Source organism: Vulpes lagopus, chromosome 8 (genome assembly GCF_018345385.1).
Source record: "Vulpes lagopus strain Blue_001 chromosome 8, ASM1834538v1, whole genome shotgun sequence".
NCBI classification, from domain to species: domain Eukaryota; kingdom Metazoa; phylum Chordata; class Mammalia; order Carnivora; family Canidae; genus Vulpes; species Vulpes lagopus.
Genome location: NC_054831.1, coordinates 60,727,238 through 60,741,595, shown reverse-complemented (window position 1 = coordinate 60,741,595; position 14,358 = coordinate 60,727,238). Strand labels below are relative to the sequence as shown.

Here is a 14,358-nt window from a genome sequence, read left to right as displayed (position 1 = left end):
TAAAATGAGGAGACAAAGCACATAATAATAAAATTATAATCAAGGTACAGGGGAAAAAGTGGTTGAGCAGCTGGCCTGCAATCTGTTTCTCTGGGGGCGGGGGGGCGGGTAGGTGACCTACCTGTAATCTCTTTGCAAATATGCTTTATATAGACATCTTCGCTAATAATTAATGGTGTTTGATAAGGGGGGAGAACGCTTTGCTATGCCTGTATTTAGCAAGATATTCCTGGTCTGAAACTTCTCATGGGAAACAACTGTAGAATTTTGGGATTGATCTTTCAGACATGGCTTCCTGGAAAATGCTACATAGGGTATGAAATAGTACAAATGGAGATGTTTGACAACTGAGCTGGCTTGTTCTGTGTAAATGATGCATCTATACATATTACTTAAAACCCCATATATTATATAAGGCATGTCCAATATGAGAGAACAGGATCTAGGGACCTGTACTGAGACTCTAGAACCTCTCTCTGTTTTGCCTGTATAACTTGGTCTTCTAAAAGAAACCAGGAACCCTGGATAAAGTTAACTCCAGGGATAACACAAGGTAAAAATGAATCTGGGACATCTTGGACAGAAAGCAAGAAAAGGCTCAAAAATTGATGGGATTGTTAAAGATACAGAAGTCAGCTTAAAGGGTCTCCTATGAGCAAATCTGGGGCAATTTAAGACACAATTAACTAATAATAATTATAATTGACAATAAAAAATTGAATACAAAAAGGATCCATGAACCCAACTGATGTAAATCAATAAATGGAGAGGTAATTTTGTTGGTGGTGGCAACGCTATTTTTTATAACAGAAAACCAATCAACAAATGTAAACAGAATAATTGAGTTTGAAATAACAATTAAGCTATCATCATAGTAAAATTCATTCCAGTGAAAAATACTAAAGGAAACAAAAACTAGCAAGTAAAATTGACTTGAGAACAGGATTTTATATACTATCAAAATATCTCTTCACAAAATATTTATTGATAACAAATGGAATAAAAGTAATAAGACCTATAGATATCATATACCACCATGGGATGCAGTAAAAGGAACAGAATATTGGTGCTATTACAACACCAATGTCTGTATGTATACATATATATATATATGTATATATATGTATAATATATGTGTTTATAGAAAATATGCATGTGTGTGTTCAAAACTGAGTGGATTCTACATACTGGTTTAGATGATAATATTTTAAAATATCCAAATCATAAAAATCTAGAGAAGATTAAGGAATTAGTCCAGTTTTAAAGACACCAGAAAGAAATGAGTAGGTATGATACATGATCCTATATGGAATATTTTCTATAAAAGATGGTACCGGGACAACAGGCAAAAAAATAGGAACTCTGACTGAATGTTATATCAGAGTTTGTGAGATTCTTGGAACAATTTGAAATAGTTTAAACAATAATTCCAAAATAGTTTATTGTTTTTAAACAAACAATTTTCAAAAGACAACTGGAAAATGTAGCAGCAGTCCCATCAACAGGAAGAATGGACCTTCAAAGATCACCAAAGTATGTGTGATCCATTTGAACATGGACACTGAAACCTACATGAAACATCTCAAGTATAAAACTGCACTACACAAAAGCTGTAACCTCAGAATAAAACTACTAACCATAAAGTGATTAGTAAAAATGTTCCACTGGCCATTCAAGTCCAATTCTGCTAAAGCTGTTTTTTCAATCATACCATATTGAAACTAGTTAGGTGTTGATAATTACCCATTCTCATCTATTAGCAGACTACATTTTAATAACACTAAATTGAACAATATGAATTTTATAGGGAAAATGTAGAAAGTGCAATTGCCTAAGTAGTACCTGGAGAGAGCCAACTGTAACACCATTCTCTGAGTCCAGAACACCAGGGTACATTTTGGTCCCATGCATGAAATAACAGGAGTCAATATATCAGCCATGTCACCAAATTTTCCATTTGAACTATCAGCATACAGGTACCAGCCATCTGTAGTATTTCTGGGGAAAGTACAAGGTATTTCTCAGATTAAAAAGAGAAGAAGATCATAACATATATAGTTCAACACTGACCATATTTTATTGTTCCATAGGTTTTCCTAAAAGTATAATGATGTTTTACAGCATAATGATGACTCAGAATCTTCAGCAGAAATAACTATTCTCCTGCCTCTTTTCCCTAGCCAGGAGGATGCCACAGTCCGTTCTCTCAAGACTGGCTCCATGAGACCCATTTCTGGAGACTGGGAAATAAGGTCGCAGTCCTTAGCCTCATGTCATCCCAGGGGCATTGGGACAGAAGAGTGGGAATCCTTTCCTTCCACCCAGACATGGTTTGATTCCCATGGCTGCCTTTCTGAGGGAGTGTATTCAATTTTTACTTAAGAGATATCTTATCTGCAGCTAGAGGAGAAATGTGCCCAATACTGGTGGAGATGTGACTCTCAACAGGGCCCTGTTCTCCTTCATGGCACTGCCAGCAGTGGTCCCAGAGCAAATGACAGCAGAGATGGCAGGGGCATCTGCCCTACATTCCCTCTGCTGTCTGACCCTGTGGTACTAAGACCACTCACCACCTTTCTCAAAGCCTTCTTGCCCCTGGACATTCCCTGCCTCTATCATTTCCTTCTTTTAGAATTCTCAGCTCCTTGATGTATCAGTTATCTCCTAGAAAACCAGTGTTTGGAGCAATAAGATTATTTTTGCTTGAGTCTTTTTTCTAAGAAAAGATAAAGAGCTAGCACTGTGGGAATCTTCTTTTTATGCTGTTGTGGTTTACCTTTTTAGAAAACAGTACTTAATAGGTTGGATGTTTGACTGTCAGAATCAGAGTACCTTTTGGAAACTTGGAAAAGGATTTCCTCCTCTACTCCCTAAGGAGAGGACCTCTAACTCTCTGCCCTCACCTTGCTCCATGCTGCCTGGGCTTCCATCCCACCCGTCATGGACACCACTCACTTTTAATCCTGCTTGTACTGTCACCCCCCACATATCTGGGGGGCACTGGTAGCTCTTGGGTTTGATGCTCTCCACTGATCCTTTCCCCTTCCTTGGTCTGGTGGCCCTCAGACAGGCACTACTGGAGTCACCTAGGAACTGGCAACATGACAACAGCCAAGCTTGGAGCCAGTGCCTTGGCCATCCTCCCAAAACAGGCTGAGATATAACCTTTGAGATGCTAGGCCAATCTCTGATCCTGCCTGCTAGTATTTAAGGATGGGACTCTGTCTATAGAGATGTCTTCAGAGGGCAGACCAGGAGTGGGACATGAGGGTTGGCTAATGTAAGCTTCCATAGCCACCATCAAGAGGTGGATCCACTGCCACTGGTTGCCCAGATTCCCCACTTATTTTTCCAATAGAGGCCATAGGAGGAAAGGAGTTTACTTAAGAACATTTTAAAGAAATCTTTCATGCCCTAGGGACCTCTTCATCAGAGCACAAGAGTAGGTTGCAATGATTTAACATTTGTTTGGGGTCAACTCAGGTGTGAGGGAGGTTTCTTTTTTTTCTTTTCTTTTTTTTTTTTTTTTTATTTATTTATGATAGGCACACAGTGAGAGAGAGAGAGAGGCAGAGACACAGGCAGAGGGAGAAGCAGGCTCCATGCACTGGGAGCCTGTCGTGGGATTCGATTCTGGGTCTCCAGGATCGCGCCCTGGGCCAAAGGCAGGCGCTAAACCGCTGGGCCACCCAAGGATCCCCTGAGGGAGGTTTCAACCCAGGCCTGAAGTTAGTTTCAAATAATAAATAATAAAACAATTTTTCATTTTCTTTTTTTGCACAGAAGCTGGTAACCTAGGAACTATGTGTAAAGAGCTTTATATGAATATTTTTTTGTAGTTGGCTTTCTTGGGTTGGTAGATACATTCTATTTAAGTTCCTTGAACTTTATGGATTCCCCTAATGTGTATGAATGACTGAGGCTTTGTAAATTCAGGGACATTTCTGTGAAAGAAGTTATTTGATGGGGTCAAAGAAGCGAAGGGGAAAAAAAGAAACAAAACAAGTACTCTACCATTTTGATTTTAAATTCATGTATCAGCTGGTAGAATGTGCACATATTATGGTAAAGTCTGAAATTACCAGGTCTAATCGGTAATAACTTAATCGTGTGCTTTTTTTTTTTTAACAATAATGTGGTCACCTTTAGACAGCTTATTTTTTTAACATTTTTAATTGACATATAATTGACAACAATGTTATGAGTTTCAGATATACTACATATTGATTTAACAATTCTATACATTACTCAGTGCTCACCACAGAAAGTGTAGTCACCATCTGCGATCATATATTATTACATTACTGACATTATTCCCTATGCTGAACTTTTTGCCTTTGTGACTTAATTACTTTATAAGTGGAAGTTCAGAGTATGTATCGCTTAATTTATTTCCCCAACCCCCTTATCCACTTCCCCTAAGGAAACCACCAGTTTGTTCTCTGTATTTAAGAGTCTCTTAAAAAAAAAAAAAGAGTCTATATTTCTGTGCATTAGCTTTGTTTTCAGATTCTACATGTGAGTAAAATCATATCTTCATGTATGTAAAATGGACTCTTAAGAACCAAATAGTTTTAGAGTCACATAAAGAAGGAAAAATATGTATAAAAAATTAAAGCATGTAAAATAGAAAGGAAACTGGTCTGAGGTTCTACTTACAGGTCTAAAAGGCTTTCAAGGTTCAAGTCTAGTCTCTGTTAAATATATGTCAGTTTTATTTAAATATATTTTAATAAGTTGGTAGATAATTTTTTAAAGTGTGTCTTTTTCCTCCTTACCTCCAAATCAAAGAGGAAAACTCAGGATGAAAACAATTAAATATCAGCATAATCTTGCCATAAAAGAGTTTATGCTCCTACTTAAATATCAATTCAAAAAAGAAATAATAAAACATTAAAGACATCTGGGTAACACATAGTGTTTTGAAGTACTAAATGAAGAGGTGATTCCTCACAGTTTGGGCATTCTGGCCCACTTTGATTCATTAGACTTCTTACCACTTTCTCACCTAAATATTATGCTAGAATGTAACTTTGCTATTTATTAAAACCATTTTTATTTTGAAAATTTTATCATTTTTCTTGAGGAAAGAATTATGAGTCAATAGCAAATGGATAGAGAAAAAGACTAAGTATACATTCAGTCCCCACATATTTATTGTCATTCTTTGCAGTCTTGCCTGCCCCATGCCCTGGAAATATGATTGTGAGCAAAGCATCCAATAGAGTTTGTCCTCTGGCCTCACCATTTACTAGGTGGACAACATTAGGCAGCTTAGTTAATCTCTCTGAACATATTCATTTCTTCATTTATGAAATGGTCCATAGAAGGTCTCATTAAGAATTATAAGTAAAATAAAGGAACATCTAAAATGGTACTTGGCCCATCCTATATATTTAATAAATGTTAGTTGTGATTTGTGGTTATGTTTATGTCATTAGTTGCTGCTAATAGAACAAAGAGTTTAGTGTCCCACAAACCACAGAGTGTATGAATTAAGATCATTTTTAAGAAGCAGGATTATTATATTAATTTAAATTATGTCTCAATAAGTAAGCACTTCCAGCTTCGTTCCTTGCATGCTAATATCCCAGGATCCTAACAGAAGTGGATATATAATTGATTTACTGATTTATAGATTCACTGAGATCTGGCTCAATTTCCACAGATATTCTTTCCTAGACTGACAAACAGACTCTAAGCTTCACATGGAAATCTAAAGGAATAAGAAGAGCCAGATCTCTAATGTAAAGGAGAACAAAGAGAATTTATTCTAACATATCTATTCATTATAAAGGTGGAATAATCAAGATAGAGTGGTACTAGACAGGCAAACAGGCCAGGGAAAAAGATGGAACAGTCCTGAAACCAATTTACACACACTTGTACACATGATTTATGAAAAGTTTGGTTCTTCAGAGCAATGACGGAAAAGACAATCCTTTTAATGTATACTGAATAAATTAGGTAGCAATGTGTGTGTGGGGGGGGGATAAAAAATAACACTTAGCCATATTTCACAGCTTTTAAAAAATTATAAATTCCAGGCAGGTTGTACCTGGACTAGAGAAGGTAAAACAATAAAGTTTCTTCTCTACAATAAGGAAATAATATCTTCATGATGTGGAATTGAGAAAGTTTTAATGATATGTAAAAATTACTAACCATAAGGGGAAATATTGAAAAATGGACTGTATTCAAATTAAGGAGTTCTGTTTATTAAAGATACCAAAACAATGATCAAAATAATCACTGAATCATGATTAGTGAATGGGAGGAAAATATGTATCACGTTTAATCAAAATACCATTTATTTACTGCTTACTATGTACCACGCACTATGCCAGACATTCAACAGTATGTGGGTATTTGTGTGTTTGTGTGTGTAGGGGCCATGCCTATTTTGTTTCCAATGCAGTACCTGGTTCATAAATCCTCAAAAACTACTTGACAAACAAAATAAAGGAGTTTAAAATTAGCAGAACACTTGTAGAAATAAAAAGATCAAAGGAGTAACAGAACTGTGGATTCAGCTAAAATTGTTTGTGAAAAGTTGACAAAAAGCAACATAAGAAAAGACAAAACAAAAGCTCACAGATCTTGGAGACCATGGAGGAATTAAGTGACTGAAAGTTTGAATTCTGGCAACAATAAAGGCATCTAGTCAACAGTTTTCAATTAGAGAAATCTGTTTTGATTTCCCAGAAGCTACACAATGAAAAACTATGAATGTTTAACTTTCACAAATCAAAATAATTTTATAAAATTCAAACACAGAGATAAATATAAATTTCTAAAACAATTCCTTAAATTATATACTCTTGAAGTATCCCACATATTCAAGAAAAAGAAAAAGGAAAGACATCAGGAGATAGAGGGGCACCTGGGTGGCTCAGTTGGTTAAGTGTCTGCCCTCACCTCGAGTCATGATCTCAGGGTCCTGAGATCAAGCCCCACATCTGGCTCCCTGCTCAGGGGGATCCTGCTTCTCTCTCTACCTCTGCTCCCAACTCATGCTCACTCACATGCACTCTCCCTCTCAAATAAATAAAAATCTTTAAAAAAAAAAAAAAGATAGACTTTTAAAATGCAAGTAAGAAAATTGCATTCATGTTTTTACATCATACTATGAACATAGTGTGGGCGTAGCAGTACATTGTTGGTCACCAATATTACCTGCATTAATTGTGGGTACATGATGTATGTGCTCAGGTGTCCCAGAGCATGATATTTTAAAGAAAGTCTCCAGGCCACATAGGATAATCAGTTTCTGAAGTCTTGACGTGGGATGCCTGGGTGGCTCAGTGGTTGAGCATCTGCCTTTGGCTCAGGGTGCTATCCCAGAGTCCTGGGATCAAGTCCCACATGTGGCTTCCTGCATGGAGCTTGTTTCTCCCTCTGCCTATATCTCTGCCTCTCTCTCTCTCTCTCTCTCTCTCTCTCTCTCTCTCTCTCTCTGTCTCTCATGAATAAATAAATAAAGTCTTTAAAAAATAAATAAAGTCTTAATGCTACACAAATTAAGCAAATAAAATACTGACTTATTTGAGAATCTCCTGGGTATTCACTTTAATTAGTAAGAAAAAAATACGCTTGAATGGACAAATCAAAATATTTTTGAGTTGAGTCAACGGACCTTTGACCCTATATATACACAACATCAGGGATGTATTCTCCAGGCTTATTCTTTGGGCTGAAAAATACCGTTTCATTCATTATGATACAATAGGCTTTTTTAGCATACCTGATGAGATATGATCTACTAAAAGTTGTCACCAACTTTATTAGCTTCATGTGTAGCAGAATATACAAAGTGCTCAATAGTACAGTTTTTCTAATGGTTTCCATAGCATTACTCTAGTATCTATAATGTACAATTCTTGTTTTTGGAAACTAACTGCTCCCCTACCAGAGCCACCAACTCTACTGTGTGAGACAGACAAAATCCCTGATCTATCAACTGCTGTAGTAGGCTTCTTAAGCAAGCCAGACCAAATAGAGGCTCTTGTGGGGGATTTTTAGAATACAGGGTAAGAAAAAAGGCATATTCCCTCTTGAGTGTCAAATCATACTAGCTGAGACCCCAAGGTTTGAAGCCAGTTCTCCCTGATTCCCAAATTCCATACATGCCATCTATTCTATGCTTTAGTGATACAGAATAAGAGATTTAAAAAAAAAAAAAGGTTATATTTGACATTATGGTCCTTTCAATACACAATGATCCCACCATCCTGCTTAGCAATATTCAATACAGGAGCACCTGGGTTGCTCAGTAGGGTAAGCATCTGACTCTTGGTTTAGGCTCAGGTCATGATTTCAGGGTCCTGGGATTGAGCCCCACATCAGACTCCAAGCTCAGTCAATATTCCTCTTGAGATTCCCTTTCTCCCTCTCCCACTACCTCTCCCCCTCCCCTGGCTCACACATACTCTCTCTCTAAAATAAATAAATGAATCTTAAAAAAAAAAAACTTCAATACCTCTTTACTGATACAAAGACCCTTGAACTAAACTATATGCTATCAGGTTACAATAAAAAGCTTCAGTAAGATATAAATCTATCCGCTACACACATGGTCTAGATCAGCTGACATTGCTTTTTTCATAGCACAGCTTTCCTGATAAAGGAAGCAGTGAATTAATTTGCATTCTGGTGCAAGCTCTTTATATTATCATGTATTTGTAACTGATAGTACACAGACTGACATTTTATACTGCGCTGAAACATAACTGGGTCAGTTTTTTGTGAAGCCCATATAATAAATATTTTAGGTTTTATGCACCATAAGGTGTCTTACAACTATTAAACTTCTGTCTTTGTAGCGTGAACACGTCCATGGACTGACTGCTTAAAAGAATGGTTACAGCCATGCTCCCATAAAACTATATTTACAAAAACAGACTTCAGACCAGAATCGTCCCACAGACCATACTTTGCTCACCACCTATTCTACGGATAAAACCTCAATTCATCAGGATTGAAGGAATAACTGTCTATAAAAATATCTAGCATCAACTTTCACCTATTACTTTACTCAGACACCCAGATTTATACCTATTGTAATGTTCATGTAATGACCTGAATACATCATGCACTTTCTTTTCTCTGTCTCCCTTTTATCTGCCCTTCCTCTGGGCACACTTACAATCTCTGCTCTTGGTCTGCCCTCTATACAACTTTGATTTATCCTCCACAACATATCTCAAATATACTTATTTCCAAGCCCTCTTAGAGCCCTAGACTCAAAAGCCCTTGATTCAAAATTACCCCCTCCTAAGAATTTCATAGCATTTATACATAACTTTTTAAATGTATTCTTCATATTACATTTTAATTCACTGAATATAAACCTTTATTCCCCAGTAGATTCTATACATATCAAGGCACCATTTTAACTTATTTATCTACATCACCTTGTGAATCCAGGAAATCTTGTAAAGTGGCTTAAATTCAATTGGTACTTGATAAGTATTTCCTGAATCTGTTGCTGAAAATTAAATAAAAGTGTTACAGAATTCTTGCTTTTCTATATCAAAATTCTCCTTTACAAGTGCAAGGCATCTCGATTTTTAAAAAGGACTTAAAATTTTAGCAGAGTGCTTTTGGGTTTCTCTTTTTTAGCCTCATGAAATAAAAATGAAGTAATGAACAACATTTGCTGAAATTTTATACAACCACCTGGGGTTTTACCTACTCAGAATTCAATATCAAATGTATCAAAGCCAACTTTTTAAATTAGGAGCCCCCACAGTTCCTGTTTTAATATTGTATGACATTCACTGCAGAAAAACTTTGTGAGGCAAGTAGAAACACAGACAAAAAAAAATGGATAAATTTTAAAGTCATAGAAATTACACAATGTAGTTGTATTTGTTTATTTTCTAATTTCAAAACAAAAATTTTTAAAGCTCACTGAAGTGAGTATTTTCTTCGTAAAATAGATCCTGGGGGAAAAAAAAATCTCCACGAGTTTCTGAGATGTATAAAATAAAGTATTTGAGGTTTTTAGATCAGTCTTTAAATTGTAACATTTAAATTAGAGTATTAATAATAGTTTGTCACTCAATATTTGTAACAAAGATGAGAAGCTAGGATCATAACCACTACTATTTCAAAGATAACAAAAACTGAATAATTTTCAGTGCTAATTCCTTCAGTGTGAAGTGAAATCATGACCACCCTTAGATCCTTCTCCCCATGTTTTATATTCAAAACTAGTCGTCCTCTAAGCATGATGTCAGAACCAGCCACATTAGGATTACCTGGAAACTTATTTTAATCACCAGATCTTGGGCCCTATCTCAAACATATAAAATCAAAACTCTGGAGTAGAGCGCAGCAATGTGTTTAACAAATTCTCCAGCTTATTCTGGTGCATGCTAAGTTTTGAGACCCACTGCTCAAAACCACTTATGCTAACAACTAAAATAGTATCTATAATTCAAGTTGCCAAATCAAGATGCTAATCCAAAAGGAATACTTAGAAAAACAGACATTCAAGCTTAATTCGTCTTCCCAAAATGAACACTCTGTGGAAAATAAGATTAAAAAAAATTAACACTTGTTTTTACAACACCTCATTTTCTATCACATACTGTGTAGAACACAGGAACCATATTCTAGTAAAAAAAGAAAAACAGTTGGCTCAGAGAGGTATGGGTTGGAATTCTAGTCAAATATATTTGAGAAACTCAATGAGTAATTCCAGGGTACTATTTACACACAGACATACACATAGAATTTTACAGAAATAATCATTTAGGAGTTCAGTAATCAGTTGTTCATTATATATTTTTAATAACTCACACAATGTTAATGTATTTGATCAAAAAAGTGTCTGGCATATGGTAAGTCCTTAATTAAATATTTATCAAGTGCGTGTACAAAACTTGTTTTTGAGAATCACTAGATAAATCCCTTCTAATAAAAATTTTTGACCTACATTTCAAAACTAATTAGAGTAATTTAAATTTTTGAGAATTTAAAAATAATTTTTAAAATTATACTTTATCATAAATGAATATTATTGGGCAGCCCGGGTGGCTCAGCAGTTCAGCGCCGCCTTCGGCCCAGGTGTGATCCTGGAGTCCCGGGATGGAGTCCTGCGTCAGGCTCCCTGCATGGAGCCTGCTTCTCCCTCTGCCTGTGTCTCTCATGAATAAATAAATAAAATCTTTTTTAAAAAAAAGAAAAGAAATGAATATTATTAATGCAATAATTTATTCACATATTACTGTAAATGAAAGTTATATTTGTTTCAGATAAATTTGTTTCAGGTTTAAAGGTAAAGAAAGTTATCAGGGATAAAGAACAGTATTACACAATGATAAAGAGTCTAAGAAGACATAATTCTTAAGGTACATGAGTTTAAAAACTGAGTGTCAAACCATGTGAGGCAAAAACTAACAGAATTGCAAAAACAAAACAGAACCCACAAAAGCAAAAAACAGATGAATTCACTATCATAGCTAGAGATTTCTACACCCTTCTATCAGAAATGGACACATTTCACACGCAGAAGATCAGTAAGGACAAAGTGAACTCAGCATTATTAATTAGCTTGATATAACAGATAGATATCAACAGACTATTTTATCCAATAACATCAGAATATACATTCCTGTCAAGTTCACATGCAACATTCACATGTAATAAGGACTGCTAAATAAAACATACAAAAATTATCTAATAACAGCAAGAAGATAGCCTGATTAAAAAATGGGCCAGGTTTTAGAACTGTTTCTGTCCATCATGGGTTGTGTGGAGTCAGCTTGTGGGTCTGTGAGACCTGAAAATTAAGAGCTTCTTTGCTAACTGGCAGCTCCATGGTCTTCATTATGCCACAGAATGATTACTTTGAGTTGGACCAGAAGTGCTATAGCTATGGTTTGGATTACCATGAGAAAAAGAGAAAGGAGGAAGGTGAGAGGTTCATGAACCTTCAAGGAAGGCAAAAAAGATGAAAGCTAACCTTTAGCATAAACAGCATGACAGGAAAATACAAATGAAAAAGACTCAAGATACATGAAAAGAGAAACACTAAACAAAAGAAAGATGAAGAGTCTCCAATAAGGAGCAGCATCCTGCATATCTACTGGACAGGGAGGAACAGTCTGGAGCTAAAGTATTTTCCGATATGATTAAACAAAAACAAAAAGAGAAAGCAGAAAAATGGTTAGTCCCTTTCCCCCAAAGTTTGTGCCCAGGGAGAAACAAAACTCTTAAAAGCTTTTCAAACAGGAAAGAGAAAGGAAAAAAAAGCATAGAAGAGGATGGTTACTGACATCTGCTTTGTTGGAGAGGGCTTTAGTCAAAAACCACCTAAATATGAAAGATTCATTAGGCCAATGGGCTTTGTGTCCAAAAGGCCCACGTAACATACCCTGAATTGAAAGTCACCTTTTGCCTGCCAGTGTTTGGTGTAAAAAGAATCCCTCATCCCAATATATACAACTTTGGGTGTTATTACTTAAGATACTATCATTGAGGTGAACGTGATTTGAGTTGGGCCTTGTGACATAAGATGGTAAGGTTATTTAGGGGAAAATATGCCCAGGTTACCAAAAATCCTGAAAACGATGGATGTACAAATGCAGTATTTGACAATAGTTTCAGAGAAATAACTCCTTATAATTACTGCAGACTACACACCAATAAGGAAAACTGTCATTACCGTCGTGGTTCTGAGTACCACCAAACAACCTGACATATCTGCAGTCACCAAGAGAACTATTTATCCTATTATAAAAAGTATTAAAATAGTCTAGTTTTACAAAAAAAAAAAAAAAAGCAGCAGTAGTAGTAGTAGTAAAAATGAAAGGAGCCCAAGACCTGAATAGATACCTCACCAAAGAAAATACACAGGAGGCAAAATATAAGCATATGAAAAGATACTCCATACATATGTCAGGGAAATGCAAATTAAAACAATATCATGTTACTATATGCCTATTAAAATTGCCAAAGTGCAGAAACTAACAACATCAAATGCTGGCAAGGACGTGGAATAAGAATTCTCATTTATTAATGGTGGTGATGCAAAACTGTACAGCCAGTTTAAGAGACAGTTTGGTAGTTTCTTACAAAACTGAACATATTCTTACATGATCCAGAAATTATGCTCCTTGGTATTTAGCCAAAGGAGATGAAAATTTATGTCCAGACAGAAACTTGCACATAGATATTTATAGCAACCTTATTCACAACTGCCAAAAGCTGGGAGCAACCAAAATGTCCTTCTGTAGATGAATAAACTGGTACACTGAACAATGGAATATTATTCAGCACTAACAAGAAATGAACTATTAAGCCATGAGAAGACAAGGAGGAAACTCCAAGTGCATATTATTAAGTGAAAGAAGCCAAATTGAAAAGGCTACATACTGTATGATTCCAACTATCTGACATTCTGGAAAAAGCAAAACTATGGAGTCACTAAAAGATTAGTAGTTGCCAGGGCTTTGGTGAGGAGAAGGGAGGGATAAATAGGCAGAGCATAGAGGATTTTTAGGACAATGAAGGTACTCTCTATTATACCATAATGCTGGATAGATGTCATTGTGCGTTTGTCCACACCCACAGAATGCATAACACCAAGAGTGAACTCTAATGTAAAATATGAAATTTGGGTATTTTTATATGTCATTTAAGTTCATCAATTATAACAAACACAATGGCACTAATTCTAGAGAATGTAGCAGGGTTCATCTTGTACATAAGGGAAGAATCTATAGATGCAGAGGCTGATACATCACAGATGCATTGCAAATAGAAATGAGGTAAAAGATACAAAATTACTTGAAAATTAAAAACTGCAATCTGTTACACAAACAATATAGGCATTACCTTATTGATTTCAATGTCAGGCAAAACTAAGTTAAAAGAGAATTCTTAATATTTCCTGAAATAATAAGAGCCAGCCATATTTGCACTAAAAACGTTTATTAAGACTGACTTGATTTTTAAAAAGTTCAGTCTTTCCAGCACTGGTCTCTAAGGCTATTTACTCAAAACTTAACTTGTAACTTCACTGAAATTTTAAAAGTTCCATGTAATACAACTAGCAAATTGGATTATGCTCACTAGATTCATGATTTTCTCCAAATTTATGAAATGGATTTATAAGATTACATGCTTGTGAAATTCATAGTAAGCAGAAATCAGTATAAGATACAGCCAAAATTTATTTTGAAAGGTCATATAGATGAAATCCCAGAAGTAGAAGGGATTAAAATGATTATGCACTCCCTCTCCCCAGAGATAACAATTGTAGATACTGTGCAAAACATATAACGTTAATTCTAAAATAGGAACTGGAATATTTCCAAAGCAGACAAAAATCAGAGGAGAGCATAATAC

At 35.6% G+C, this 14,358-nt stretch overlaps 1 protein-coding gene and 1 pseudogene across 2 annotated transcripts in view; one reads left to right on the top strand and one right to left on the bottom strand.

Moving 5' to 3' along the window:
* The window catches only part of MALRD1 (MAM and LDL receptor class A domain containing 1), a 255,513-nt gene extending 246,053 nt beyond the window's left edge, over positions 1 to 9,460 (bottom strand). The window contains exons 1-2 of one of the 2 annotated variants that reach the window (XM_041768323.1): positions 9,414 to 9,460; positions 1,843 to 1,998 (exon numbers count right to left, since the gene is read on the bottom strand). In XM_041768323.1, the coding sequence (XP_041624257.1) occupies positions 1,843 to 1,911 (69 nt within the window). In that variant the 5' untranslated portion in view covers positions 1,912 to 1,998; positions 9,414 to 9,460. Of the gene's footprint in view, positions 1 to 1,842; positions 1,999 to 9,413 lie in introns of those variants that run through there. The other variant, XR_005989641.1, reaches the window with a different exon arrangement.
* Positions 9,461 to 11,837: 2,377 nt separating this feature from the next.
* On the top strand, positions 11,838 to 12,623 carry LOC121497739 (annotated as a pseudogene).
* Positions 12,624 to 14,358: the final 1,735 nt, after the last annotated feature.